This window comes from Dasypus novemcinctus, chromosome 8, assembly GCF_030445035.2.
Source record: "Dasypus novemcinctus isolate mDasNov1 chromosome 8, mDasNov1.1.hap2, whole genome shotgun sequence".
Classification (NCBI taxonomy): Eukaryota; Metazoa; Chordata; class Mammalia; order Cingulata; family Dasypodidae; genus Dasypus; species Dasypus novemcinctus.
Genome location: NC_080680.1, coordinates 88,219,066 through 88,245,753, shown reverse-complemented (window position 1 = coordinate 88,245,753; position 26,688 = coordinate 88,219,066). Strand labels below are relative to the sequence as shown.

Here is a 26,688-nt window from a genome sequence, read left to right as displayed (position 1 = left end):
CATGCGTGCAAGGAGTGCCGTGCCACGCAGGGGTGTCCCCTGTATAGGGGAGCCCCACGCGCAAGGAGTGCGTCCTGTAAGGAGAGCCGCCCAGCGTAAAAGAAAGTGCAGCCTGCCTAAGAATGGCGCCACCCAAACAGAGAGCTGACACAATAAGATGATATAACAAGATGACACACAAAAAGAAACACAGATTCCCGTGCCACTCACAACAACGGAAGCAGACAAAGAAGACTCAGTAAAAAGACACAGAGAACAGACAACCGGGGTGGGAGGGGAGAGGAATAAATAAATAAATAAATAAATCTTTTTTAAAAAAATCACATTTCTTCTAATGGGCTATGATTAGGAACCTAAATACATCAAAAATAGAACTTAATACAAATGTTAAATTACTTCGGTCAAAAAACCTCTGTAGAAGCATCTGACTTCAAAGGCATTCCAGTTTGAGACTCAATTTCAGAATAAGGCATAACAAAATGTTAACAGAAGACATACAAGGTAAAACAGGCACTCTAAATTCCCCATATACTCTGAACCTCATAAAACCAATATATATATTTTTAAAGAATATTTTTCTTTAAACAGTTACCAAGATGGAAATAAAAAAATAGGGAAGCAGGTGTTAACTCAAGTGGCTGAGTACCTGCTTCCCATGTATGAGGTCCCAGGTTCAGTGCCTGGTTCTTCTAAAAAAAAAAAAAAATAGAGAAGGCAGAACAGTTTTGCTCTGGTTATTTGTTTCTCAGATTTTGGAGATTTTGTTTTGTTTGTTTTTTACATATTCAAATTAAACATGAAAAAACTACTTCAAAAATTTTAAAAGTTCAAGGAAAGCATCAGTTGCACTGTAGATATGTAAAACCCATCTCACAATTTAAATTCAAAGGTAAAAATAGGTTTTAGAATTGTCTTGTGATCATATATCAAAAGGGGGAAAACACATTTTATTCAGTTTTTAACCACAACAGCAAGAACTAAAACAATTTTTCCAAAGGCAATTTTCCACACCAGAAGGTAAGTATGACTCAAAGAAGAAACAATTTGTGTTTTTCCTGCCTTCAAAATATTTATCAAATCCTGTAGCTCTCACAGGCTTTTGGAACATGTAGAAAGTAAATATTTCAATGAACGGAACATACCAAATGTCAGTAACAAGCAAGGCAAATTCCTTTGGGGAAATGAATGTTTAAAAAACCACAAAGCCAGTCTGTATATGCAAAATAAGCAAGGAAGTTCTGTTCTTTTTTTTTTTTTTTCTTTAAAAATCCATTTTTTTCTCAAGTATCATTCCACAAAATTGGAAGTGAAGGACTAAAAGTTCAGGAAAGGAAAGGGAGGAGAGGGAGCACACATCATTAACAGAAAGAAGTAAGGTTGTACAAATTTAACGCAGTCTATAACAGACTAGTAGGGCAGGGTTGGTTGTTTTTGTTCTTGTTTTTTTTCGGTCTTTTTTTAAAAGATCACACAAAATGTCACATTAAAAGGCCAGGGTTCTTAACCAGGGGTCCACAGGGGTCCATGGAAAGATTTCAGGGGTCCATGAGCTTTAATTAAAAACAATCATCTTTATTTGACCTCCGATGTTGAGTGTCATAAAACTATCTGTTGCTACATTCTGAGGAGTCCATGATTTTCACCTGACTGGCAGAGGGGTCCATGGAACAAAAAAAGTTAAGAACTCCTGGACTAGGCTCATACTCCAGGATATCAAAGGCTGAAGAAATTCACTATTCTGCAGGACCTAGGGTTTGAACAGCTGCAAGAAGATCAGCGAAGAGCAATTCATTCACTGCCTTGGAGCAATTCCCTTCCCACTCCAAATCCTGGTTTCTGTACCATGCCTCTGAGAGGAGGGCTGCTCAAGTCTTCTCCACATTCAGACGAACCTCACCTTTCAACATGAGAGCCTGTTCCAAGGACCTTCTGAACAGGTTCAGAGTCATCAAACACAACAAAACCGAAATTAGGTAATCTCCCACAGCTATCAATGCACAGCTCCACTACATTCCCATAATTAAGAAAGAAATCTTTAAGTTAGGGTTTGTCCATCTCATGAGGCTGATGCCAGTTAAGAGCTGGTGACTGTCAGGGTGTCACAATTCTTCAGGGTTCAACATCCCCTTGCTCACCAGCCTCAAGGACTGGTCTAGGTCCCCTCTGTGGAGGAATATTTATTCCTTGTTCTCACACTCTTTGATCCCTCTGAGGCCTCTGTGGTGGAATCTGAGATTCAGGCTTACTTTAATCACACGAGGTGGTATCCCAGTATCTAGAACTGCGCCACTGCGTGGAAGGTTCTTACTAGTCATAGATGACCAGGAAATGTCAAGTTTTCCTGTACAGTCTGAGCTATGTCTGTAGGTGCTGGAGAAGAATTTTTCTGAGCATCCTCAGGAGCAGTTTCTTCTAATACTGGTTCAGATTTTTCCTTTTGGATTTCAGATATGGGTTCTTGCTTCAGTTCTGGTTCAGGATTTAGGTTCCTCTAAATGTTTTTCCAAGTCATTGTGGACAGTGTGATCACAGAAAGTTCCAGAATCATCAGGTAGCACCTCTGGTGTCCACTGTCTTTTTCTTCTGTTCCTCCACTTCTGCCTCAGCTCCTCCTGAGGCTCAGTGACAAAGTCACCAAAGACCTCATGTTGGTATCTGAAGAGAGCATTGTGAACGTAGAAGTTATTTGCACCGGAGCACTCAGGAGCAAGGACAAAAATCTGCACGAATGTCCTTAAAGCCTGGTTGCTGTTAGAAAGCAGTCCCCTCACCTGGACACCACACCGTCATTTAGATGGCGTGAGCATCAGCATGGTGAAGCTTACTGTGGCAGTTGGTAAAGTTTGCGACATCACATTCCTATGGATTTCTTTCAGTCTATAGACCACATCTGCTGGTTTTCCATTTGAATCCAGTCTCCCATGGACATAAGATGTTTTTCTTGTTTTGTTGTTTTTTCCCCATAAAATCTGTGTACATGTCTGGGCCCTGGTTCAGCAGTATATAAATAACTTACAAATTCCTGCCTGATCAGCAGGGGCTAGGCTTCTACATAACCACTGCTTTGGTCAGTTCAACTGTGTGGCTGAATGGGAGAGGAACAAGCTTTTTGCTCCTTAGCACAGTGGAAGGCAAAAAAATTCCCTCAAGCAACTGCATTCACACCCCCTATTTCTGAATATTTTGCTTATTCCAGCACTTATCTAAATAATACTGTGGTGAATAGCCGTGTTAGAAATCTTTGCATTTCTGTTTATTTCCCCAGCTCTGTCCTCTTAAGCAAGTTTAAAGGCTTTTCAGGCATCCCGCCGAGCTGTTTTCTGGAGTCACTGTAGGAGGGTCCGTTCGTTCAGCTGTTTGCTTGGCTGCCTGCATCCCTGTCTCAGTGCTGGGTGTTAAGGAACTCCTCGACAGCCGGCTGGAGTTTTGGCTTAGCTGATGGTGTAATGGTTAGGAAGATAGACTCTGACGTCAGACCTGCGATCCTGTCCTTGTTCTCAACTAGGAGCTCCTTGTCGGGGCTCTTTTTGAGGATTATGTGAAGTAGTAAAGAGCTTAAACCAGTGCTTGTCCCTTCTTGGCCCTCATTAAGTAGGAGTTCTTTCTGTGGCCTTGGAGAGGGAGGGCCCGCGGCGAGACTGTGGGGGAGGGCGGGCGGAGCTGGGCCTGGCGGCCGCCGAGCACGACCTCTAGCGGGCGGGGCCTCGCTCAACTCGTCTTGAAAGGGCAAAGAAAGGACGCCGAGAAATCCACCCGGGCCGATCCTGCTCTTCTCGTTGCCAGTCCTAAGGCCTTCTGAGAGTTTGTGAGGGGCAAGGACGGACCTCCCCCCGGCCCCACGTCCCCGCGCGCCCCCAGCCCACCCGCCCCGGCCCAAGCGCCTGGCGGGGCCCCTTTAAGTGCCTCCAGGCGCGGCAGTCGGAGGCCGCCGTGTTCCCGCAGCCCTTCGCGCTCGCGCCGCCGTCCGGGAAGATGCGGGCGCTGCGGGCCGGCCTGGCCCTGGCGCTGGGCGCGGGGCTGGGCGCGGCCGCGGAACACTGGCGGGGGCGGCGGGCGGGCGCGCGGGGGGCGCCGGGGCTCCTGGGCCGGCTGCCCGTGCTGCCCGTGGCGGCGGCCGAGCTGCCCTCGGTGCCCGCCGTGCCCGGCCCCGGGGAGCTGGCCAAGTACGGGCTGCCGGGGCTGGCGCAGCTCAAGAGCCGCGAGTCGTACGTGCTGTGCTACGACCCGCGCACCCGCGGCGCGCTCTGGGTGGTGGAGCAGCTGCGGCCCGAGCGGCTCCGCGGCGACGGCGACCGCCGCTCCTGCGACTTTCGCGAGGACGACTCGGTGCACGTGTACCACCGCGCCACCAACGCCGACTACCGCGGCAGCGGCTTCGACCGCGGCCACCTCGCCGCCGCTGCCAACCACCGCTGGAGCCAAAAAGCCATGGACGACACTTTCTACCTGAGCAACGTCTCGCCCCAGGTAGCGCCTCGCCCGAGCCGAGGTTTGCTCCCCCAGAATACCCGGCCGAACGCACCGCGCGCCCTAGGGCGGCTGGGAGTGGGGGGTGGAGCCCCGGAGCCCGCGTGTCCCGCCCAGCACCGGCTCTGCCTGCAGCGCGCTTGAATTCACGGTGGACCCCTGGGCACCTCCTGGCGTCAGTTTTCCCGTCTGTAAGACGGGTAATTCCTTCTTGCGGTAGCGTTGAGGGATTCAAGATACAGAGCATGTGAAGGTACTGAGCACGCTTCCTGGCCCTTGGCAAGCATTCACTGTATGTTAATTGTACTGAGAAAACGGAAGCTCAGAAAGGTAAAGTGATTGGCTCAGTGTCGCACAGCAGGCCTTGGGCGGTGGACCCAGGCCCTCTATGGGAGTGTGAGCTTTCAGCCATTGTTCTACACTGCCTGCCTGGGAGGAGGAAATGGGAAGATAGCTGGCATGCAGGCGGACTGTTAGTACAGATTACTGTGCACCCTAGTCAAGGCACCCAACATATGGCCCCGCTCCTTACAGCACGTGGCACCCAGCGCCTGGGAATTGATGTGGGGCTTTGGATGAAGCCGGGTGTAAGCTCTGGACCTGACTTCTACAGCCCCCTCGGCATTTTATTAGACCTTGTATGCGGTCTGGGGAGCTAGCTAAGCGTTAGAGTCGGCAGCAGATTCATAAAGTTCCCAGCCAGGCTCTGCATGTGCTTCCGATTGGAAGGAAAGGAGAGGTGGTTGGGAGAGCGGCCTTCCGTGAACCCCTCAGTTTCTTTCTCCTAATGGGGGAGATGTGCCCCTTCCCTCTTTGAAGCTGAGATCTAGGGGTGCTCATCCTCCCATTCTAGATGGTGTGAGGGTAAGAGCTAGTAGCATCCTCAGCCCTCCCCAGATTCTGCCCTCATGGCCACGTCATCTTGGGACATGACTCTCCAGTGTGAACTTCACTTTCCTGCTCTTGCTTGCCCCCAGCTAGATCTCTCCCCACTTGATGCTTAAGTCCCCTCAGGGACTGAGGCAGCCCAGGGAGGGGGGAAGGGGTCCCACCCCTCATGCCATTTAAGGCCCCTCCTCACAGGTACCCCACCTCAACCAGAATGCCTGGAACCACCTGGAAAAGTACAGCCGCAGCTTGACCCGCACCTACCAGAATGTCTATGTGTGCACAGGGCCACTCTTCCTGCCCAGGTGAGGCCTCCCACCCATCTGCAACCCCCCTCTTACCACTCAACTCCATCAAGTTACTACTCTGATTTCTTGAAAGTCTGTCCTTCTCCCTGCCTTGGATCCCCCATGCTATTTCCACAGCCAGAGAGACCCCCTAGACACCCACCTATACCACTTCTGTTCTGTACCCAAGGGCACCAGGCCCTGAGTCTGCCCCTTCTCCTTTCTCCATTATCTTTTGTCATATCCACCCAGCCAAACCTGTGTTCAACCCAGATATGAACCCTCGTGGGTCCCTGAATGCCCTAAGCTTTTTTGCCTTGGGTTGTTCCTCCGCTTGGAGCACCCTTCCCCTAGAGTCAGCATAGCCCCTTCCTCCCTACTTTGGGTCTTGTGGGACCAAGAGGGGACAAAGTTGGTGGCTTTCCCAAGGTTTAGCTATGTACTTCTGGAACAGTCTCCAGGAAGAGTGAGCACAGGCACCCCCACAGCCCCCATCGCCTTTACCCCCAGTCTCACACTTACTCTGTCGCTTCCACTTCTGCCATTCCACCCTTTGGCCGTGTTCACCCTGGAGCAGGAGTGGGAAGAGGATTAGGAGAGTGAGGCTGGATGTTCCCACCTGGGTGGGGGTCTCCTTCCCCGAAATGGCAGCCAGGGAGGGCCTGCACAGGGCTGGCCAGGAGAGGGCATCAGGAGAGCAAGGACCTGCTGCTCCCCAGTGCCTGGGACGTGGCACTAAGTTGGTGAGTGGGTTCCCACTGGACAGAAAAGCAAAGAAGGACTCAGAGGACTTGCCGCCCTGGGAGCCAGGAAAAGAAAGAACGATGAACCACGGCTGGCCGTCGCGAGCAGGAGCCCACCTCCCGAAACCCGGCTCGCGCTGGAGAAAGCGCAGCGGGGTCCAGCCACGGACTATTTGACGCGGTACCTGCCCTAGCTCCAACCCTGGCTGCCCTGGTTCCCATCCGGGCTGGGGCGCACGTGGCACAAGCATGAGGCACCTTCAGGGCTTCCGGCCCCGGATTGGCGAGAAGCACAGTGGCAGGGAAGCCGGACCACCACAGACCCCCGCGCGCCTCCTTCTCTGGCCCCCGCCCAGGACTCGCTCCTCTGGCTACCTACCGGGCCGCAGGGCCGCTTCCCAGCGCGCTCCGCCATGTTCCACAGCCCACTGCCGGTCACGCCCCCGCCAATCGGCCCCACCCCTTCCGGCCGCTCCCCCACCCAGCCGTCCAATTGGAGAGCCCCCTGGCGTGCCGTGGGCGTAGCCCAGGCGCGGGGCGGCTGCACGTGCACGTGCACGTGCACGTGGACGAGGCTGACTCCACACTGTTGGTTTATGGGTGTGATTGTGGCTGAGACCAGTCTTCGAAGATCAATGTTAGTTGGAGGACAGTTGAAGGGTAATATCGGGAATGTATAACAGTGATTTTGGAAGATGAGGATGTGGTTAATAACAACTGAGGAATGTTCTTCTCCAGGGTAAGAATGTGGTGATACGTGAGGAAAATATAACTAATGTAATTTAAGGACTAAGTTAACAACAACATTGTGATGTTATTGTAGCAAAAGCAAAGTTGGTGCCATATTAATTTTTTTTTTTTTACATCCATATTAATTCGAGGGTAAAGGTTTGGTTTTGTGAGATATGAAGACGATCAAGCTTTTTTTCCTTTTCATTGTCTTTCATTCATAAGAACTTGACTATGTCATTTAACTAATCTGTGTTCATGTGTGTATCTTTCTGAATACTAGAGAAACAACTGAGTTAGCAGGTGGAATTATGAGATAAACGTGCCTAAAAAAGCACTTTTTAGGAGTAATGTTTCCCTAACTTGTTGAACTGCCTTTCCTGTTATTTTATTTTTGTGAATTTGAAATAAAGTTGTTAATAAAATAAATAAATTAGCAAATTTAAGTTTCAATATTAATTAATTCAACCAGCAAATATTTATTGAGCAGCACCTATTTTGAACCAGGCACTCCCTGTATTAACCTCCCAGAGACAGGAGAGTAAACCAAGGCAGACACTGGTCTGGAACTTACAACCTAGTAGAGGAGAGAGATTTTAATCAGATAACCACTCACTTAAATATAGACCAGCCTAAAACTTCTTAAAATAAATTTAATATAAATCAATATCTTAATTTAAAATTACACGTCTAATATGCTAGTTCTCATAAACATTTCAAACACCTTAGTAAGAGACATACATGCTGATCAAAATGATTGTAAAACAAATTTCTTGAGGGTTGTCTTTATTTTCCCATTATTTTCCCTTTGTACCTGAATGGAAGGCAAAATTATTTACCCTTCTAAAGGAAGATCTTCCATCTCAGGCAGGCTGAGCTTACTCAGTCTAAGATTTGAGTTTCTGTCGAGTCACAGATTTAAGCTATGGGCAGAGATTCTGGACTGGTTCCTGAGACATGAGCACTCTGACCAGGGTAGTGTCACCCAAGAGATCTACAGGTTTGCCCCTCAGAGGGCTTTCTTACCATCAGGCTATGTACAGTGTGGCAAAGGGCCTTTGAACTGATATTTTGTTTCACAATCCTGACTTCCGAATTGTGGCAGTACCAAGGAGTGGCTTGGAAAGGGAAGAATGGAAGAGTTGCCATCAGCTCTCTTAATTAAACATATGATATGAACAAAAACTATGTACTTGCTAGGCTTGAAGACAAGTCCCTTAGCACCGCCCTCCCAACAAACTGGAATGTCCCGGGGTAAGTCGCCTCACTTCCAAAGTGGTTTTCTCACTTGTAAAATAGGGCTAACTCCTGTCTCATGGGGTTGTTGTGACTGTTCAATGAAATGATAAACATTTAAGTGACTGGCACATAGGGACTGCACAATAAATATTAGCCCATTCCTTCCCCTGGGCTCTCCTGGCCTCACCAGTGCTGTTGGCGAAGCCCTGTGGGACTCTGTCTTCCCTGTCAGACACAACCTAGACTCTACACACACACGCACACTACACTACCACACTCAGCCACTATGCCCAACACTAGTAAGTGTCCCTAACCCCTTGTCCTTGACGCCATCTGAGGATCCCTCTTAGTTTTAAGTAGTTAGGAAGCACCCAGTTTTATTTTTAAGCATTGATTTAAAAATAATATATGGAAAAATTATATCAAACTGTAGTTTGCCTCCAAGATACCAGTATTTGCGAAGCGGACTTGGCCCAATGGATGGGGCGTCCGCCTACCACTTGGGAGTTCTGTGGTTCGAATCGGGCCTCCTTGACCTGTGTGGAGCTGGCTCATACGTGGGGCTGGAGCGTGCAGGGAGTGCTGTGCCACACAGGGGTGTCCCCGCCTAGGGGAGCCCCATGTGCAAGGACTGCGCCCCATAGGGAGATCCGCCCAGCGCGAAGGATGGTGCAGCCTGCCCAGGAGTGGCGCCACGCGCAGGGTGAGCTGACACAGCAGGATAATGCAACAAAAAGAAACACGGATTCCCAACGCTGCTGGTGGGGATGGAGGCGGTCACAGAAGAACACACAGCAGGTGGACACAGTGAACAGACAACTGGGGCGGGGGAAGGGGAGAGACATTTAAAAATAAAATTAAAAAAAAAAAAAAAAAGATACCAGTATTTTACTGTAATCTTCTCTTTTGAATACATTTATGGTACCTAAATTGTTCTTTGTTCTTTTCATAAGCTAAATACAACTCTAAGGATTCAGTTTTTAGCAAACACTGACAGCCTGCTTTTCTTAGTAGCCAGTCCCGGTTTGGCATACAGTGTAGATTCTTAAATAACTTTTTTGCTTAAGTATTTGTATGACTATTAGTGCTTTGAAGTCAAATAAAAAGTGCACAAGTTATAAATACAGAAGAGCAATCTATCCTACCAAACAAGGACCCTTGAAATTTCCATACTGAGACTGTGAGTAGATTTCAGTTTTGTGTTTCTTTTAAGTTAATCAAAATGTCTGGAAAAAAATGACTGAAACTGCATCTTTGTATGTATTTATTTTTCCTCAAAAAAAACACAGCTTTATTGTGGGCAAAGAATACTGATTTGAGGAGCTTAAAGGCAACACCCTGATGTAAATGTTAGAGAAGGAAAGGCAGGGCAGGGGCAGGAATGCCTGTGCTCCAGCTGGAGCCTGTGCAGGGCTGAGAACAGGGCTGGGCCTCGAGATCTAATGCGTTGCTGGACTATCCTCTGAGTCTGGGGAGGCCAGAGGGAACCCTGCTGGCAGCCTGATCTAGGGATGGGCAGGGAGAAGCTTCAGAGGCAGAAGAACTGTGAGAGGGGAACTCCTGGTCCCTCAAGACCCAAGACCCAAAGGACTCTTCCCTGGGGGTATTCCATTTCACAGGGAAGGGATCTCCCAGTACGCCAGTACCACCAGCTGTCCCCAACCTGGGAATGGCTGAAACCTAGACAAAGGCAGACAGACCTCTGCAGGGCATGCAGGGACCAGACGGGGCAGGGCCAAGTGTCGACTTCAGGGCCTGAGTTCAGCCTTCCACTCCTGCAGCTTCTGGTCCATGGCCTGCAGCGTGGATTCATCCTGCACCAACACAGTTCCTTCGTACCCCTCTCCCCATGTTCCCAGTCCCAGGGGGCCTGGGGGAGCTTGGGGAAGCCTTCCTTCTCCCATCCCCGCCCTTTACCTTCATAAAACAGAAGCGGATATAATAGTCAAAGTGCTTCTGATGCGGCACACTGTAGAAGATGGAGGCTGGGATGGCCATCAAGCCCTGGGGAAGAGAGAGCCCGCATCTCAACAGTGCCGCAGGGCCCAGCAGGCCTGGGGACCAGGGGGACAAAGAAGTCCCCATGATGGGGTAGGGGAAGGAAAGTTAGTTCCAATGATCACTTCCAGCCCAAGGTCAGAGGAAAAAACTCCAGAGCATCCTTCTATGTTCCTCTTCATAGGGAGGGGAAATGGAGGCTGAGAGAGGGAATGGTCCCTCTCTGGCAGGTCAGGGCAGAGCCAGAGAAGAAAGAAGCCTCATACTCAGAGAGTGGGGCTGGAGGGGCCTCAGAGACCATGGGCCAATTCCCCGCTGTACAGACGAGAACAGTGAGGCACAGGGAAGGGCAGGAACTCCTGCCAGCCCACATGGCATTTTGGTGAAAATTAGAAACAGGCTCCCTTTCCTTGAAGTGGATGGAACCCTGCACCAGGGCTCATGGCAGTGGCTGGGCTGGATTTTGGCCCATCAGTTCCTTGGCCAGGCACCCTTGAGCAGTGCACAACCTGTAAAACCCTACACAGTGATTCTCGCAGTGGCTCAGCTCACCTTGTTCTTGATCATCCACTTGACAAAACGTCTGTCATAAGGCTCATCTGCGGCACCAGGCAAATTGGGCATCTTGCTCTCTGGGGGACAGAGGCCATGCTGAGCCTTGGGCAGTCTCCAGCCCCCTTACCCTGCTCGGCCCGGCCAGTCTCACTCACTGAAGTCTGAGATGTCTGCCATGAGGAAGTAGCTGCCCTGGGGGATCACAGGTCTCAGGCCCACTGACTGCAGGCTGCGTATCATGTGGTCACGGTTGCGCTGACTGGCCTGTGGGAGCTGCACAAAGTAGCTGCTCGGTTGGCCGAAGTGCAGCTGCTCCCGCTTGAAGCTCTGGGCTACTGCAGCCTGGGGGGCGGTGGGGTGGACGTGGACAAACATATGTCAGGTGTGACCTGGCTCCGGGGCCAGCCTGGGCTCTTTCGTAGCTTCTCCCCTACATCAGTGGGGTCCCCTGCCCCTGCTCACCTGGCACTGCGTGGGACAGTGAAAGACAGAGTTCTGGTGCACGGTCCGCAGGTGCTTCATGAGATTATCTGGGCCCAGGACCCAGCCCACCTGGACCAGGATCACAGGTAGCAGGTGAGGGCCTCTAGGGCCTGGCCAAACCCTTCCTTAATTCCCAGACCCACCTCGCCGGCCGAAGCCCGTGGCCGTACCTTGACCCACTCACCTTCCAGCCGGTGGCACTGAAGGTCTTGCCAGCACTACCGATGGTTAGGGTCCTTTCCCACATGTCAGGGAGGCAGGCTGCCCAAGGCCAAAGAGAAGAGGGGCTGAGAAGGGGATGGGGGGCAGGGAAGGGGTGGTAGCCTGGGCTCCAGGGGGCACACATAGGCCCTCAACACCCTGGACAACAAATGTGCTAAGTATTTACAGGACTTATCTCATCTCATCCTCACAACTACCCAGGAGGCAGGTGCTACTGTGATCCTGTTTTCAGAGACGGGAAGTCACTGCCCCAGGTTACACAACCGTGTGGCTCCAGACCCCTCGCTCCCAATTGCCAGGCCTGCGCTGCCTCCCATATTGGGTTCACGGTCCTCCCTCTGGTGAAACAGGCCTGGCCGGAACAAACATCCTGGGCCGGGGGCCTGGCTTGGCGCCGCTCACCGATGCTGATGTGCTGGCTCCCGTCGAAGACCAGCCACTGGTAGACCTCGTCGCTGATGCACAACACGTCATGCTGCCGGCACAGGCTGGCCACCAGCTCCAGTTCTGCCTTGGAGAAGACCTGCAGGACTCAAGGAGGGCACAGGCCTGTAGCAGGGACCCTCCCCGCCAACCTCAGTGGGGGGTGGGGAGCTGCTCAGAGAGGTTAAAGGTTGTGCCCAAAGCTAGGACTAAAGTCTTACTTGCATTATTCCATTGAATCATGGCAACACCAACTGTGTGAGGTTGGCGCTGACATGTTTTCACTTTCCAGATGAGGAAACACATTGAGAGGCAGTCACTGCCCCAAGGTCACTGGGAAGTGATGGAGGCACCTAACCCATTTCTCGATCTGTGGTCCTGAAACCTACCCCTGGGACCTGACCCTGGGACTTCTGGCAGCCTGTCCTCATTGAATGCAGCCATCCCACTTGATAGATGGAAGAAATTGAGGCCCAGAGGCAGTCAATCAGTAAAAGAGATGGGAGAACCCAGTCTGCAAGGGTTCCAGAAAGAAGCTTCTCTCAGGTACCTTTCCCAGGGGGTTGTTGGGCGTGTTGAGGACCAGGGCTTTGGTGCGAGACGTGAACTTGCTGGCCAGCTCCGTGGGGTCCAACTGCCAGTTGCTGCTGGAATCTAGTTCCCCATCCTGGATGGAGCCCTGCAAGCAGCAGGAGGGGGTAGGCAATAATCGCCATCCCAGACCTTCCATGGCAGGGATTTGGCCTTCCTCCCCCCGGCATCTGTCTCCACCCTCCTCCTCTGGGACTAGGGACCACCCTCCCCTCCTCATCTCTGAGGAGGAGCTGGCCTGTTGCACTTCCTTCCTTCTTTCCTACCTCCTGAGATCCAGTCCCAATCATCCCTTAGAGCCCTCTGCCCACGCACATCCCACCCAGCAACCTTACCGGCCTCAGGGCCACAAACACAGGGCGGCCCCCTGCCATCAATGTCATGGGCTCATAACAGTCAAAAGAGGGTTCGATGATGATGACCTGGGTACAAGGGCCAGAATTAACTGCAAGCAGCCCTGTCTTGGGCCCTCACCCTCATCCAGCCCAAGTTCTGTCTACTCACCTCGTCTCCTTCATCTACCAGGGCCTGGAAGGCTGTGAACAGGGCCCCATAGGCACCCACAGTTATCAGCACATTCTTGAGCGGGTCCATCTCCTGTCCCAGCAGCTTCCCAAAGAAACTTGCCAGGATGTTTGCCAGCGGTGGGTAACCCTGCCAGGATGGCAGAGGTCAGAGCCTTCACTGCCTGGGTATAGCCTGGGCCCAACCTCGCCCTTAGCTGGATCCACACAATTCTAGTACCTTCTAGCTGCAGATGCCAGGGAAAAGTCATCTCCATGAGGTCAACTCTTTTATCCCTTCCACCAAAACCCTGAGCCTGTTCTGAGCCAAGAGTAGTGCCAGGAGTGGGATTCAGCAGAGAACATGCGTCTAACAGAGCCCCTGAAGTAGTGGAAACTCCCTTCTTTAAACATCTCTCTTTACATTTTAGAAGCACATCTGTGCCCATCGGATCCTCCTAGCAGCCTTGTAAGAGAGGCATTATTTGATCCCTACCACTTGACAAGTGGAAAAATAGAGACATAGAAGAAGGGAATTGACTTGCCGAAGCTCACACACAGTTGAGGCACAGGAATAGGACTTTATATATTGCAGCTTTGGGAGTATCCCACTTTGAGAGGGGGATTGGATCTGTAAGCTTGTTCGTTGAGGACATATATAAAACACTCAAGGCTAAGCCAAGTAATGCAACCTAGAGCATAACTAAATAACAAACCAGATTTTACCACATAAAAATTAAAATTTTCTGTACAGCAAAAGATACCATAAGCACAGTTAAAAGATAAAAGAGAAAATTGCGACGTAAGAGAAAGATATACTATATAAAGAGTTCTCACAAAGCAACAAAATAAAGGTATATACCGATATACGAAAAATAAGCAAAGGTCGTTCATAAAAGAAAAAAACACTGATGTCCAACACACATATGAAAAGAATAATTGAAGAAAAGCAAATAAATTTGAATTTCTATTCCATTATAATATCATAAGATTATAATGTTAATGTTAGCAGACACTAAAATGATTGATATTGCCCACAGTTGGGAAGGGTGTGGGAGAAATGAACTCTTTCTTTGGCTCGAGGAATTACTATGAGTCCATTTATATTTTTAAAAATGGATATACACATACACATATGTGTCAGGGTCCTCCAGGGAAATAAAACCAACAGGAGATATACATTTTGTATATAATATATACACGTAAAACTCCAATGAAGTTTTTTGATGAATTCTCCAGGAGAAGCTGGCTGATGGAAATTCTTTCTTCTGAACGCTGAAATCAGCAGTTCTTCTTTAACTGATTGGATGAGACTTCTCTCATTGTTGAAGGCAATCTCCTTAGTTGATTATAGATATAATCAGCCATAGATGCGATCAACTGACTGATTATTTAAATCCATTAAATATCTTCACATTAACAAGGGACCAAACAACTGGACACCATAACCTTGCCAGTTGACACATGAACTTAACCATAAGAGTTCATCCCTTGTCAAACTGGCACCATACACATCTCCTTAGACCATACTTGATCTCTAAATTAAAACAATAACGGTCATATTTCTACCTAAGAGTACTCAACCACCTTGTGTATAACTGGAAACATACTAACTCTTTCCCCAGAAGAGGGTGCAAGTCCTTGAGTAATACTCACTCTTAAACTTAAATACTATGACAAAAAATTAATAGAACTTGTGTTACATGATACGGACATAAGATAGGGAAGAAAGGATGTTTGCTTTATGTATATATACACACACACACACACATATATATATACATATTCATACCAGGAATCACTATTCATAACCATTATAGTCCTCATTTCTGTAGCCAATCACATGGTCATAGCTCATAATATTAATAGTTAACTTCTTCCACTACCCTTTTCATATTCCCTTTACCCTGAGCAAGCACATGAACTCGCTGTGGTTCTTTGCTCAGTGGGGTAACTCAAGCCTTCATTCCTGAAGTTTCTGGGCCATCAGTAGTCCAGCCTGGATTGGGTTGTTGCAGTTTTCCATTGACTTTAGTCACAGGACACATTAGTGCTAAGAGACACCCTAGGGAATTGCCTGTACTGTAGGCAAACTCTTCTTCACTTCGATTGTGTAGTTGCAGACCTATTTCCCCTTAATGGTCAGGATCAATCACCCCAGCCAGTACAGTAATTCCCTGTTTTGCCTATTGATTCAGAGGCATGATGAACACAGAGTGGCAGGGTGGCAGCCTGAACTCCCAGTTCAAAGCAACTGTTGTGTTCCCTGTGGAAACACTCCTTTAGGAACTAAGCCTTGTAGATCAGCAGAGCCTAAGGTTGTGGGGATGGGAAACAAAAATTTTTCTAGTGGATCACTAGGATAGTAATAATGAGAGGTTCCACCCCTTGCTTCCTGGACCTGTGTATCCTGGCTATGGGAGAAAGAGCACCATAGAGTGGATGCTGATTTAGACACACACAGCCTCCTGGAGAACACTGCCCCAGCCCTGCAAAGTATTGCCACCTAGTTGGCACCATAATTGAGTCTTCAAAAGGCCAATCCACCATTCTACCAATCCAGCTGCTTCAGGATGATGGGAATATGGTAAAGCCAGTGAATTCCTTTAGCACATTCCTATCCCACACCTTGTCATGAAGTGGTTTCCTTGATCAGAAACAATGCTGTGTGGAATATCATGATGGCAGATAAGGCATTCTGTAAGTCCATGGATGATAGTTTTGGCAGAAGCATTCCATACAGGGAAGGCAAACCCATATGTGGAATGTGTGTCTATTTCAGTTAGAGTAAAGTGCTGCCCCTTCCATGATAGAAGTGGTCCAATGAAATCAACCTGCCACCAGGTAGCAGATTGATCATGTTGGGGAATGGTGCCATATCAAAGACTGAGAGTTGGCCTCTGCTGCTGGCACATTGGGCACTCAGTGGTGGTGGTAGCCAGGCTGGTCCTGGTAAAATCCATGTTTCTGAGCCTATGCATAACCTCCATCCTTAGCACCATGACCACTTTGTTCAAGAGCCCATCGGGCAATGACAGGAATGGCTGGGGAAAGAGTCTGACTGGTATCCAGAATGTGTCACCCTCTCCCCTTCATTATTAAATCTTCCTCTGCTGAAATCACCCTCTGGTGAACATTCACGTGGGACACACTTATCTTCATGATTTTTGCTCACTCAGGGAGTCTATCCTCACACCTCTCCCCCAGACCTTCTTGACACCAATTTTCCAGGCATGTTTCTTCCAAGTTCCTGACCATCCAGCCAAACCACTGGCCTGAGCCTATGAGTCAGTATACAAATGCACCTCCAGACATTTCTTCTTCCAAGAAAATGAACAGCCAGGTGCACTTGCACTGTCTGAAGTTCTGTAGGATTTCCTTTCATCGCTGTCTTTCAGGGATGTCCCAGAAAGGGGCTGTATTGTTATAGTTGTCCACTTTTGGGTGGTACCTGTATATCATGCAGAATTGACTATAAACTAGCCCAAGTTTTCTCTTCTTCAGTCAACTGATCATAAGGAACTCCACAAGAGGCCATAACTGTAGGCTGGGAAAGAGAAGGTAATGTGGTGGGAGTGGAGACCACAGGCATTTGGGCCACTTCTTCATGTAACTTGTACCTTCAGGACGCCCTCGGGCCCTATCTCGTATATACAACTTCCAGTTTATGATGGAGTGCTGCTGTGCATGCCCAACTTTATAGCTTGGTGAATCAGACAATACCCAGCTCATGATAGGCAATTCAGGTTTCATAGTAACATGGTGGTCACATGGTTGAGCATTTGGTCTCTACTAAGGCCTAGCAGTAGGCCAAAGGAGAGTAGTTATCTTGAGAGGATGGCAGGGCTTTGCCTCAAAATCCTAAGGGTTTGTACTGTGATTCTGTCAAAGTACTGTGTACTGCCAAAGGTTTCAAACAGCACCTCTATTTGCCACTGACACTTCTAGCACCATCGGATCTGCTGGATCATTTGGTCCACGTGGCAGAGAAGCTTACACAACAGCCTGTACTTGTTGCAGAGACTCTTTGTTCTGGTCCCCACTCAAAACTAGCAGCTTTTCAGTTCACTCAGTAAATGGGCTGGAGTAGCACACCCAAATGAGGAATGTGTTGTCTCCAAAATCCAAAGAGGCCAACTAAGTATTGTGCCTCTTTTTCGGTTGTAGGAGGGCCAGATGCAGCGGTTTATCCTTCTCCTTAGAAGGGATATCTCAACATGGCCCATACCATTATACCAAATCTGTATTACTCACGGTTCTTAAGGGCAACAGAACCAAGAAGATATATATGTAATATTATGTACATATTACATACATGTAATATACGTAAATATTATGAGATTTACTACGGTTCACGTGACTGTGGGAAAACACACGTCTGAATTCTGGAGGACAAGCTGCAAGCTGGGAACTCTGATGAAGGTTCTCAATGAATTCCCCAGGAGGAGCGGGCTGGCCGAGGTAGAGATGGAACTTCTTCTTTTGGATTACTGAGATGATCAGTCCTCCTTTTCAGGCATTCAACTGATTAGATGTGACTTCTCTCACTGAAGGCAATCTCTTTAGTTGACTGTGGGTGTAATCAGCCACAGATGCAATCAACTCACTGATGATTTAAATCTATGAAATAATAGTCTCACAGTAATTATCAGGCCAGTGCTTGCTTGACCAAGCAACTGGACACTGTAACTTTCACAAGTTAACACATGAACTTAACCATCACGATATATAAATGTGCATGTGTGTATATAATGTGCATTTATATAGGATTTTAAAAAATTAAAAAGGGGAAGTGGATGTGACTGAAGCTATTGTGCTCCCATCTGCCATATGGGAGGTCGATTCCTGGGGCCTCCTGGTGAAGGCAAGCTGGCCTGTGTGGCGAGCTGGCCTGTGTGGCGAGCTGGCCCATGCAGAGTGCTGGCTGGCGCAGGAGTGCTGGCCCACGCAGCAAGCTGGCCCAAGCAGAGAGCTGGCACAGAAAGATGATGCAACAAAAGGAGACACAGAGGAGAGACAATAAGAGACGCAGCAGACTAGGGAGCTGAGATGGCACAAGAGAATGATCACCTCTTTCCCACCGGAAGGTCCCAGATTGGTTCCCAATGTCACCTAAAGAGAAGACAAGCAGACACAGCAGAACACAGAGCGAATGGACACAGAAAGCAGACAGTGAGCATAAAACAATGAGGTGGGAGTGGATAAATAAGTAAATCTTTAAAAAAAAAAAGGTTTAAAAGTCTGGAACACTCTACAGCACACTATCAAATTGTTGGCAATGGTTATCCCCAGATGGTAGAATTGGAGAGAACTTCCCTCCAGTTGATTCTAACGCACACCCAAGTTTAAGGACCACTGCTCTAATCCAAGGTTTGGCAAGTATTTACTACCTGGCCCTTCACAAAAAAAGTTTGGATTAGAGCCTCATCCCATCAGCGCCTTGTCTTTCAGAGCTCAGTTTAGGTGCCACTTTCCCCAGGAAGCCTTCTCTGATGTTTAGCCCGCTCCCCCATTCCCTCCTTGCTGCTCCCCCCTCTTATCGACTGGCTGTGTTAATACTGGTTTCTTGTCTGCCTTCCCCAACAGGCAGTGAAAACCAGCACAGGCCAAGAACAGAAGAGACGCTCAGTAAACTAAGAACTGAACTGAATTTCCCACACTCTACCCCAAGTCGCCTTCTGGCCATTAACTTGATTTTCCGTGAATCCTGATACCCATGATTGGCTTGGTCCCAGAAAGGCCTGTCCCCTTCCTCCCCAGGACCTCCGCAGAGGCCTGCACCCAGGGCCCTGTGGGGCCAGGAGACTCACAAATGCCTTGGTATACTGGTTGAGCATGGGGTCTCCACTGACAGCGTGCTGAAGGGCTTCCACCGCGAAGTCCGGGGGCGCAAAGTCGGGGAAGCCCTGGCCCAGGTTCACGGACTCATGCTCACTGGCCAGTTTGACAAATTCCACCCTGGGTGACAAACAGAGAGTTGGTAGCAGCCTACCCCTCCACTCCGATCTGAACTTCTGCCTGCTTCTAGGACAGGGTGAAGAAGTACGGGGCCCCTTCTAGAAAAACTGGATAACTAGCATCTGCTGCAGGCCTGGAGACTTGTGCTTTATTCTTCACATGCTTTGAGCTTAGATGGGCTGGGCACTGAGGTAAGAGCAAATATCAGCCCACGGGTTTCCAAACTTTTTGGACTGTGACACAAAGTAACAAATAATCTTTACATCACAAACCCTGTAGAACACAAATTTCAAACAACCTTATCTTTCTAGGTGTGATCTACTGTAGATTTTCTTGTTTTGTTTTGTTTTTGAGGTACCAGGGCCAGGGTTTAAACCTGGGACCTCTTATGTGGGAAGCCAGCACTCACACTGAACTATACTGACAACCCTGAATTGGTTTTTTTTGTTTGTTGTTTTTAGGGGGTACCAAGGGATAGAACCCAGGACCTTGCACATGGGAAGCAGGCACTCAACCACTTGAGTTATATCTGCTCCCTACTGTACTATTTTCTTTCTTATCCTATCCTCTAAAAATATTTGTCAAGACCTGTTAAATTAATTTCATGACCCATTAGTTCATTTGTCAAGATCACGGTTTTAAACGCTCTGCTCAAATAATTTTCACAATAGTCTGATGAGGTCACTACATAGAGGGGGAAGCTGAGGTTTGACGTGACTTGCTCAAGGTCACCCTTTTAGTGCATGGCAGGGCCGGGCTTTGATTCCACACTGCCCTGGACAGGAGGGGCCCAGCCACACTGGCACATGCCACCTTTCTTCTGGCTCTGCCCGGTGGCCACCCACCAGGAGAAACAAGAAGAAAAGCTGAGAGGCCGGATGAAGGGGCTGGAATGTGGTTTCTGGCTAGTTGAGGGCAGAGGAATTAGGCTGGACTGATGTGAATTTGCACAGAAATCAATAAATATATGCCTAAAATTCATCATTTTATTCCCAGAAATTCACAATGCCTTTTTTTTTTTAAAGTATATTGAACCCAGGACCTCATACATGTGAAGCAGGCACTCAACCACTGAGCCAGACCTGCTCTCCCACAATCCTTTTTTTAAAAGATTTATTTTATTTTATTTATTTCTCCCCACCCCTTTGTTGTTTTTTACTTGCTGTGTCTGTTTGTCTTGTTTCTTTAGGAGGCACCAGGAGCCGAACCCAGGACCTCTATTGTGGAAGGGAGGTGCCTAATTGCTTGAGCCACCTCCACTCCCAGCTTTTGTTGGGTCTCTCATTATGGGTTTCCTCCCCATGTCTCTTGTGTTATCTTGTTGCATCAACTCGCCACACCTGCCCATCGAGTCAGCTTGCTGTCTTCTTTAGGAGGCACTGGGATCTGAACCAGCGTCCTCCCATGTGGTAGGCAGGAGCCCAGTCGCCTGAGCCATATCCGCTTCCCCACGATGCCTCTTGAAGACACACAGAGAGGGGCGGTAACCTGCAGTTACAGTTGGTTGACGCCACACAGACTCTGGAGAAGGCATGGCCTACCTATAGCTTGATTTTGGATTTCCAGCTTCCAAAACTGTGAGACAATAAATTCCTGTTGTTTAAGTCAATCAGTTTTTGGAATTTGTTATAGCAGCCCTGGCAAAGTAAGGCACCTGCCTAGCGTCACACAGTGGCTAATGGCAGAGCTGAGACTCAAAATCAGCTCTAGTAGTAGATGCTCCATGGTGGCTGGGACAGGGAGGAACCAGACCCAAAGGCCCTGCAGAAGCTGGCGCCCTCTAGGCTGTGCCTTGAGGGTCCTTGGGGTCGGCAGGAGCTGGGGCCTCTTTTGCCCTGACCTGCACGGGCCTCATCCTTTCTGGCACTCCCTCTGCTGCATGCCATCCAGGCCAGCTCCTGCTCTTCCCGCCATTGCAAGGTACCCAGCCTCTCCAGCCTCAGTCTCCCCCTCTGTACAATGAGGGTCTCCAGAAGCCTCTTAACTCTGCTGGGTTGAGTCAGGAAGGAGTCTTGCTACCTTTCTTTTTTTTTTTTTTTAAAGATTTATTTTTATTTTTTTTTAATTCCCCCCCCCCCCCCCCCGCCCCGGTTGTCTGTTCTCTGTGTCTATTTGTTGCGTCTTGTTTCTTTGTCAGCTTCTGTTGTCGTCAGCGGCACGGGAAGTGTGGGCAGCGCCATTCCTGGGCAGGCTGCACTTTCTTTCGCCCTGGGCAGCTCTCCTTACGGGGTGCACTCCTTGCGCATGGGGCTCCCCTACGCGGGGGGCACCCCTGCGTGGTAGGGCACTCCTTCCGCGCATCAGCACTGTGCATGGGCCAGCTCCACACGGGTCAAGGAGGCCCGGGGTTTGAACCGTGGACCTCCCATTTGGTAGACACACGCCCTAACCACTTGGCAAAGTCCGTTTCCCATTGCTACCTTTCTTAGCCTGCTTCCCAGTTATTTCCTCCCTCTCAGCTGGACTTTGTCTGCAAAATGGGTCACATGTCTTGACCTGCCTGCCTCACAGAGAAGATCAAGGGGAAGATGAAGTTGGAAGATTTTTAAAAAGCACAAAGTGCTGTACATGAGGGCAGTTTGAAAGAAAGAAAGAAGAAAAGACACCCCCCCCCTTTTTTTTTTTTTTGGTTAAAACAAGAAGGCAACAATTAAACAACAAACAAAGGACAGTATAGAGGTATATGGGGCGGAGGGGTAGGGCATCACTGGTAACAAGAGGCACAGATTCTTTCCCATTTAGAACAAATCAATAAAGGAAAGGATGTTAATAACCCCTGCAAAGTCTGGGGAACAGCTGCCTGTGTCGAGGGCTTATCTTATTCTGTACCAAGAGTGAAATAGACTAATCCCTGGGAAGCCCTAGCCTGGTCCCTAGGTCAGAGCAGGTACCAGGTAAATGGCGATTACTGTCAGACAGTATTTTGCCTTATTCTTCAAGGCAAATAAAATTATCTCTGTTTTGCAGTGGGGAAGCTGAGGCTCAGAGTACATGAGTCACTTGCCCCAGCACTTCTGCCAAGCAGGGAGAAGCTGAGACTCAAACCAAGCCTGCTGCCTTGGGCCACAGTGCCTGCCAGACACCAGCAGCCTCCTCACCTCTCACTGGCCATAGCTGCAAATCTTTCCGTTCCAGCAAGCCTGCCGTCCTGGGTCCCACCGTCTGACCATCTTGCAGCAGACCCCTGGACGGCTAGCCCTGTGCTGCCCCGCACCCACACCTCCCCAGCCCTGCCCAGCTCACCAGGGGTTCTGGTCGATGCCTTCCAGCCTTCGGGCCTGCAGTCGTTTGGCCATGGTGAGCTGGGGATGGAGGAGAGGGAGGTCAAGGTTGATCCAGGTGGTGGTTTCCAAGGCCACAGCCCCAGCCCTTCCACTCCCTGGGAGGAGGCAGAAATCAGCCCCCAGAGAGCGAGGTGGGCTCCATTTGCCAACCGCACCTGTCTCCACAGGCCCCCACGCCCGGTGTCTCCCCACGTCTCCAGCCTCGACCTCCCCAACTTCTGGGACTGACAGATGGAGTCCACTGCCCCGATTGCCCTGGTCTCCCCAGGCTTCCCAGGAGGCTGGGCCTCCCAGAGCCCTCCACAGCAGGATTAAAGTTTAACCCTGGAAGGGCCGTGTGCTGAGGAGGAGCAGGAGGCGGAGAGAAGGAGGAGGGGTGAGGCTCCTATCCCTGAGATAGTGCACTGGGCCCCACCCTGGCCAAACTCACTCATTTAATCCTCAGAACAACCTCTAGGCAGTAGGACTTGATCCAATTTATAGGTGAGAAAATGAGGTGAGTAGGAGGCAGTCATAGAAGAAACACCCAGACTCAGGCCTGCTTGATGCAAGACCAAGTTCTGACTCAGGTGACGGGCACTCTCACCTGTTCCCAGCCTGCCTCTCCCCTCACTTCCCCTGCCTTCCTTCCGGTCCAACTTTCTCTTTACCCTCCATGTGCAGAAACTGGATGGGCCTCAGAGCCACCAGACTCAGGACGAGACCCTGCCTTGGCTGGGTACCAGAGGACAAGTGATTTAGCCGTCCTGGCCTCAGTCTCCCCATCAGTGCAATGGAGGGGGAGCCTGGGCTTTGGTCTGAGTAATCTTCCACCCCTGGGAGATTGTGAGTCCTGGGTGGCTGGGAGGTAGTGGAGCCAGGTCTCTGGCATTCTCAGTTGCGGCTCATGATCTCACTCAGTCACCAAAGCATCCCCAACAGGAGCTGCCTGATAATCCCCACCTAACAGATGGAAACGCTGAGGCTCAAAAAGGCTCAGGGACCTGCCCAGGGTCAGTGGAGAAGCTGGCCAGGACAATGGTCAGGGCGGTGGCAGCGGCAGAGGTCCAGCATAGGCCCTTTCCTTGGAGGGGGACACTGGGGCCATTTGTGCAAGGGCCAGTTTTTTATCCATAGCCCAGGGGTCCCGCTGATGAGATTCGCAAAAGGCCTGGCACCTAGAGCGTGCGCTGCCAACGTCCGCTCTCCTGTCCCTTCACCGAACCCCTGGCATCTAACACTAGGCCTGGCACTCAGGACATGTCAAAATATTTTAAAATGGGGGTGATCTTTGCCAAGGGAAACCACGTTCTAACCATATTGTAAGGGATGGTTATCTTTGGTTTGTTATGTTAAAAAAAAAACTTGTCTTACAATTTAGGATCTTATAGCTTTATTGAACGATTCCACGGATCCGGCAGCCTCGCGTTCAGAGAGAAGGGAGCTCTGCTGAGGCAGTGGGAAGGGAAGGTCAGACAGGGCGAAGCCGGAAGCCAGCCAGGAAATGTTCTCATGGCCTGAGGTGAAGCTTCCATTTTACACAGGGTGATCTTTCAGAGTGGGGAGCAGATACACCTTGATTAGCATGGAATGCCCAATCTGGTAAGTGATAGCTCCTGGACTGAAACTGGCTTATCACCAGGTGTTACTCATTTGCAGTTCCCAGGATATGTTCCATTGTTCCATTTTCTGGGAAAGAGGTTCTTCCTATCCACACCCAATGTGCGCCATTTTATTTTATTTTATCTACCAGATGTTTTTTAATTATCTTCTTTATAATTTGCTTATTTTCCAAGTTTTCTGAAGTAAACATTTTAGTTTTATGATTAAAAATGTGGGAGAAAATCACATTTTAGATGAATATTTATTGATGTGATATATGGATATTCAAGAAGTACATACAGTACATTCTGTTAGGTAAAAAAAAAAATCCCCACTAATATGTATTTCTATATACATAAATGTTTTCTATGACCATATGTACATAGAAAAAAGTTTGGAAGAAAACATATGTTAACAAAATATTAACAAAGATTCTCTGTGCATGACAGAATTACAGATGATTTTAATTTTGTGTATGTGATTTTCTGTTTCAACTTTTTTTTGTATGGTGAACATACAATGTTTGATTGAGTCTAATATGTGTATTTTTTCACATCACACCATCTCTGAATTCGGGAGAGTCTTACAATTGATGACATGAGTTTAACCGGCTTTTATTCCCCATACTGGTCCATAAACATGCTATTGATGGCATCTTAGATTTGATATAGATGGAATTACTTTTGAATTGGGGATGCATAAAAAAATATAAAGTGAGGATGAGTCAGGGACTGCACAGGGGGAGATGGGAGATGGAAGTTGGAGTGAGGGGAGTTTGAAGAGGGGTGGGGGAAGAACAGAAGAGGTGAGTGGAATTGAATGGGTTTAGGAAGGTGATAGAAATCATGAGAGAACCCCAGAAACTTGGGGTACTCAAAGGAGTGACCTTCAAGTATTTCAAACAGTGCTTGGATAAGTGAGGATATAGTGCCTGTTCTTGGGCTTATGGGTAACTCATCCATTCAGGCAAAATTTATCGTGCACCTACTGTGTGCTGGGCAAGGGACAATGGGGAGGAAGCAGTACAAAGCAGACCATTCAGATGCAGAATGACAAGTTCCAGACTACAGGCAAGCACAAGAGAGGGGCCCACATCCTGCTGCAATCAGAGGCTTCCTAAAAGAGGGGGCTTATGCACAGCTTCGAAACCAGAGCCAAAACAGACCCAGGAGCCCAGGGCCAGGCAAGCAGTGCAGTGAAGGGGCTGGAGCACTTACAGTCTGGTGCAAGCACCGGTTGAGCGAAGTTCCAGCCTTCTTTCCCTGGAGGGGCCATACCAGGTGCACAGAGACGGTGGCTGCGTTCCTGAACATGCCTCCCCGAGCCACAGGGCACTGCTGACTCCTCCAGAGGCAGAGGAGAAGGAAAGGGAGAGCCTTGGCCAGAAAACAGCTCCAAGTCCAGGACTTGGGTCCCACACACACAGCTCTAACAACAACAACAACAACAACAACAATAACATAAAGTGGATAATACTTTTGGAGTGGTTGCTGTGTGCCAGCACTTTGTTGAATGAGTTTCCCCTCAATCATTAGGACAATCCTGTAACCCATCTACCCTGCAACTAGAGTGATCCATTCAAAATGAAACTTCCTCCAATGAAAAAATAGTCCAGCCAATGATCATCAATGGACGGGAACATCACAGAGTTAACCCAACATCATGTCCTGCCTCTGGAAGCACACACACTACCTGCAAATTATTCTGCTAAAAAATTGAACCTAAATCATGGGAAGCAGATTTGGCTCAACTGATAGAGCATCTGCCTACCACATGGGAGATCCAGGGTTCAAACTCAGGGTCTCCTGACCTGTGGGGTGATCTGGCCCACACGCAGTGCTGATATGCACAAGGAGTGCCATGCAGTGCAGGGGTATCCCCTATGTAGGGGAGCCCCATGTGCAAGGACTGCGCCCTGTAAGGAGAACCTCCCTGCGCAAAAAAGTGCAGTCTGCCCAGGAGTGGCGCTGCACACACAGAGAGCTGATGCAGGAAGATGCAACAACAAAAAAAGAGACACAGATTCCTGGTGCCTCTGGATAATGCAATCGGATGCGGAAGAACACATAGCAAATGGGCACAGAGAGCAGACAATGGGGCGGAGGAGGGGGATGGGGAGCGGGAGCGGAGAGAAATAAATCTTTTTTTTTAAAAAGGAAACTTAACAGACATAAAATTTTAAAAGTTAATGCCTTAAAAAAGAATGAAGTTGGAGGACTCACTGCTCAGTTTCAAAATGTACTACAAAAGGAATTGAGATAGTGTGACACTAGCATAAAAACAGACATTTAGACCAAAAGAGCAGAATTGAGAATCCATAAATAAATAAACCCTAATATTTATGGTCTATTGATATTTGACAAGTGTGCCAAGACAATCAAAATGGGTGGAAGAAATTCTTTCAATATATGGTGCTAGAACAACTGGATATCTACATGTAAAGAAAGTATTTGGACTCTGCCTCACAAAATCAACTCAAGTGGATCAAATGCCTAAATATGAGACCTAAAACTATAAAACTCCTAGAAGAAAACAGAGGAATAAATCTTCATGACTTTGGGTTAGGCAATAGTTTCTTAGATGGCTCATGGTTTTGAGGCTAGGAAAAGTCCCAAATCAAGGTGTCATCATGGTGGTGACTTCCTTCTGAGGACTGGCATCCTGGTGCTGGCTCTTCTGTCAGGGGGCCTCTCCCCTGCCTCCTCTTCTCTTCTGGTTCTATTGACTTTCAGCTTCT

At 48.8% G+C, this 26,688-nt stretch overlaps 2 protein-coding genes and 1 pseudogene across 14 annotated transcripts in view; 1 reads left to right on the top strand and 2 right to left on the bottom strand.

Moving 5' to 3' along the window:
• Positions 1-307: 307 nt before the first annotated feature.
• LOC105746721 (ras GTPase-activating protein-binding protein 1 pseudogene) lies at positions 308-3,304 on the bottom strand (annotated as a pseudogene).
• A 414-nt stretch (positions 3,305-3,718) lies between these two features.
• On the top strand, positions 3,719-7,560 carry LOC101428539 (endonuclease G, mitochondrial-like). 3 transcript variants are annotated; one of them, XR_011649450.1, is made up of 2 exons: positions 3,719-4,720; positions 5,551-5,629. XR_011649450.1 is itself a non-coding variant. In XM_058302291.1 (2 exons), the coding sequence occupies exons 1-2, from the start codon at positions 3,973-3,975 to the stop codon at positions 5,919-5,921; spliced, it is 888 nt and encodes a 295-aa protein (XP_058158274.1). In that variant the 5' UTR covers positions 3,719-3,972; the 3' UTR covers positions 5,922-7,560. The 3 variants fall into 3 exon arrangements, 2 of the variants coding, with proteins under 2 accessions (XP_058158274.1, XP_012385122.2); XM_058302291.1 differs by having other exon boundaries at positions 3,719-4,489; positions 5,551-7,560; XM_012529668.4 differs by having other exon boundaries at positions 3,719-4,467; positions 5,551-5,787.
• A 2,040-nt stretch (positions 7,561-9,600) lies between these two features.
• Positions 9,601-26,688, bottom strand: part of LOC101428984 (kynurenine--oxoglutarate transaminase 1) — a 42,313-nt gene continuing 25,225 nt past the window's right edge. For 3 of the 11 annotated variants that reach the window (XM_071216920.1, XM_058302282.2, XM_058302278.2), the window contains exons 2-14: positions 25,169-25,379; positions 22,330-22,388; positions 18,939-19,086; positions 13,130-13,279; positions 12,961-13,047; positions 12,585-12,713; positions 12,014-12,134; positions 11,574-11,650; positions 11,369-11,458; positions 11,062-11,248; positions 10,904-10,983; positions 10,271-10,357; positions 9,601-10,167 (exon numbers count right to left, since the gene is read on the bottom strand). In XM_071216920.1, the coding sequence (XP_071073021.1) occupies positions 10,102-10,167; positions 10,271-10,357; positions 10,904-10,983; positions 11,062-11,248; positions 11,369-11,458; positions 11,574-11,650; positions 12,014-12,134; positions 12,585-12,713; positions 12,961-13,047; positions 13,130-13,279; positions 18,939-19,086; positions 22,330-22,388; positions 25,169-25,264 (1,377 nt within the window). In that variant the 5' untranslated portion in view covers positions 25,265-25,379 and the 3' untranslated portion in view covers positions 9,601-10,101. The remainder of the gene's footprint in view (positions 10,168-10,270; positions 10,358-10,903; positions 10,984-11,061; positions 11,249-11,368; positions 11,459-11,573; positions 11,651-12,013; positions 12,135-12,584; positions 12,714-12,960; positions 13,048-13,129; positions 13,280-18,938; positions 19,087-22,329; positions 22,389-25,168; positions 25,380-26,688) is intronic. The other 8 variants (XM_058302285.2, XM_058302283.2, XM_058302284.2 and 5 more) reach the window with 5 other exon arrangements.

Bases quoted from the DNA above. Each gene is read 5' to 3' on its own strand.
- LOC101428539 (XM_058302291.1), top strand. From the start codon at position 3,973: ATGCGGGCGCTGCGGGCCGGCCTGGCCCTGGCGCTGGGCGCGGGGCTG. The intron at 4,490-5,550 runs GTTTGCTCCCCC...CCCTCCTCACAG, and splicing joins AGCGCCTCGCCCGAGCCGAG to GTACCCCACCTCAACCAGAA.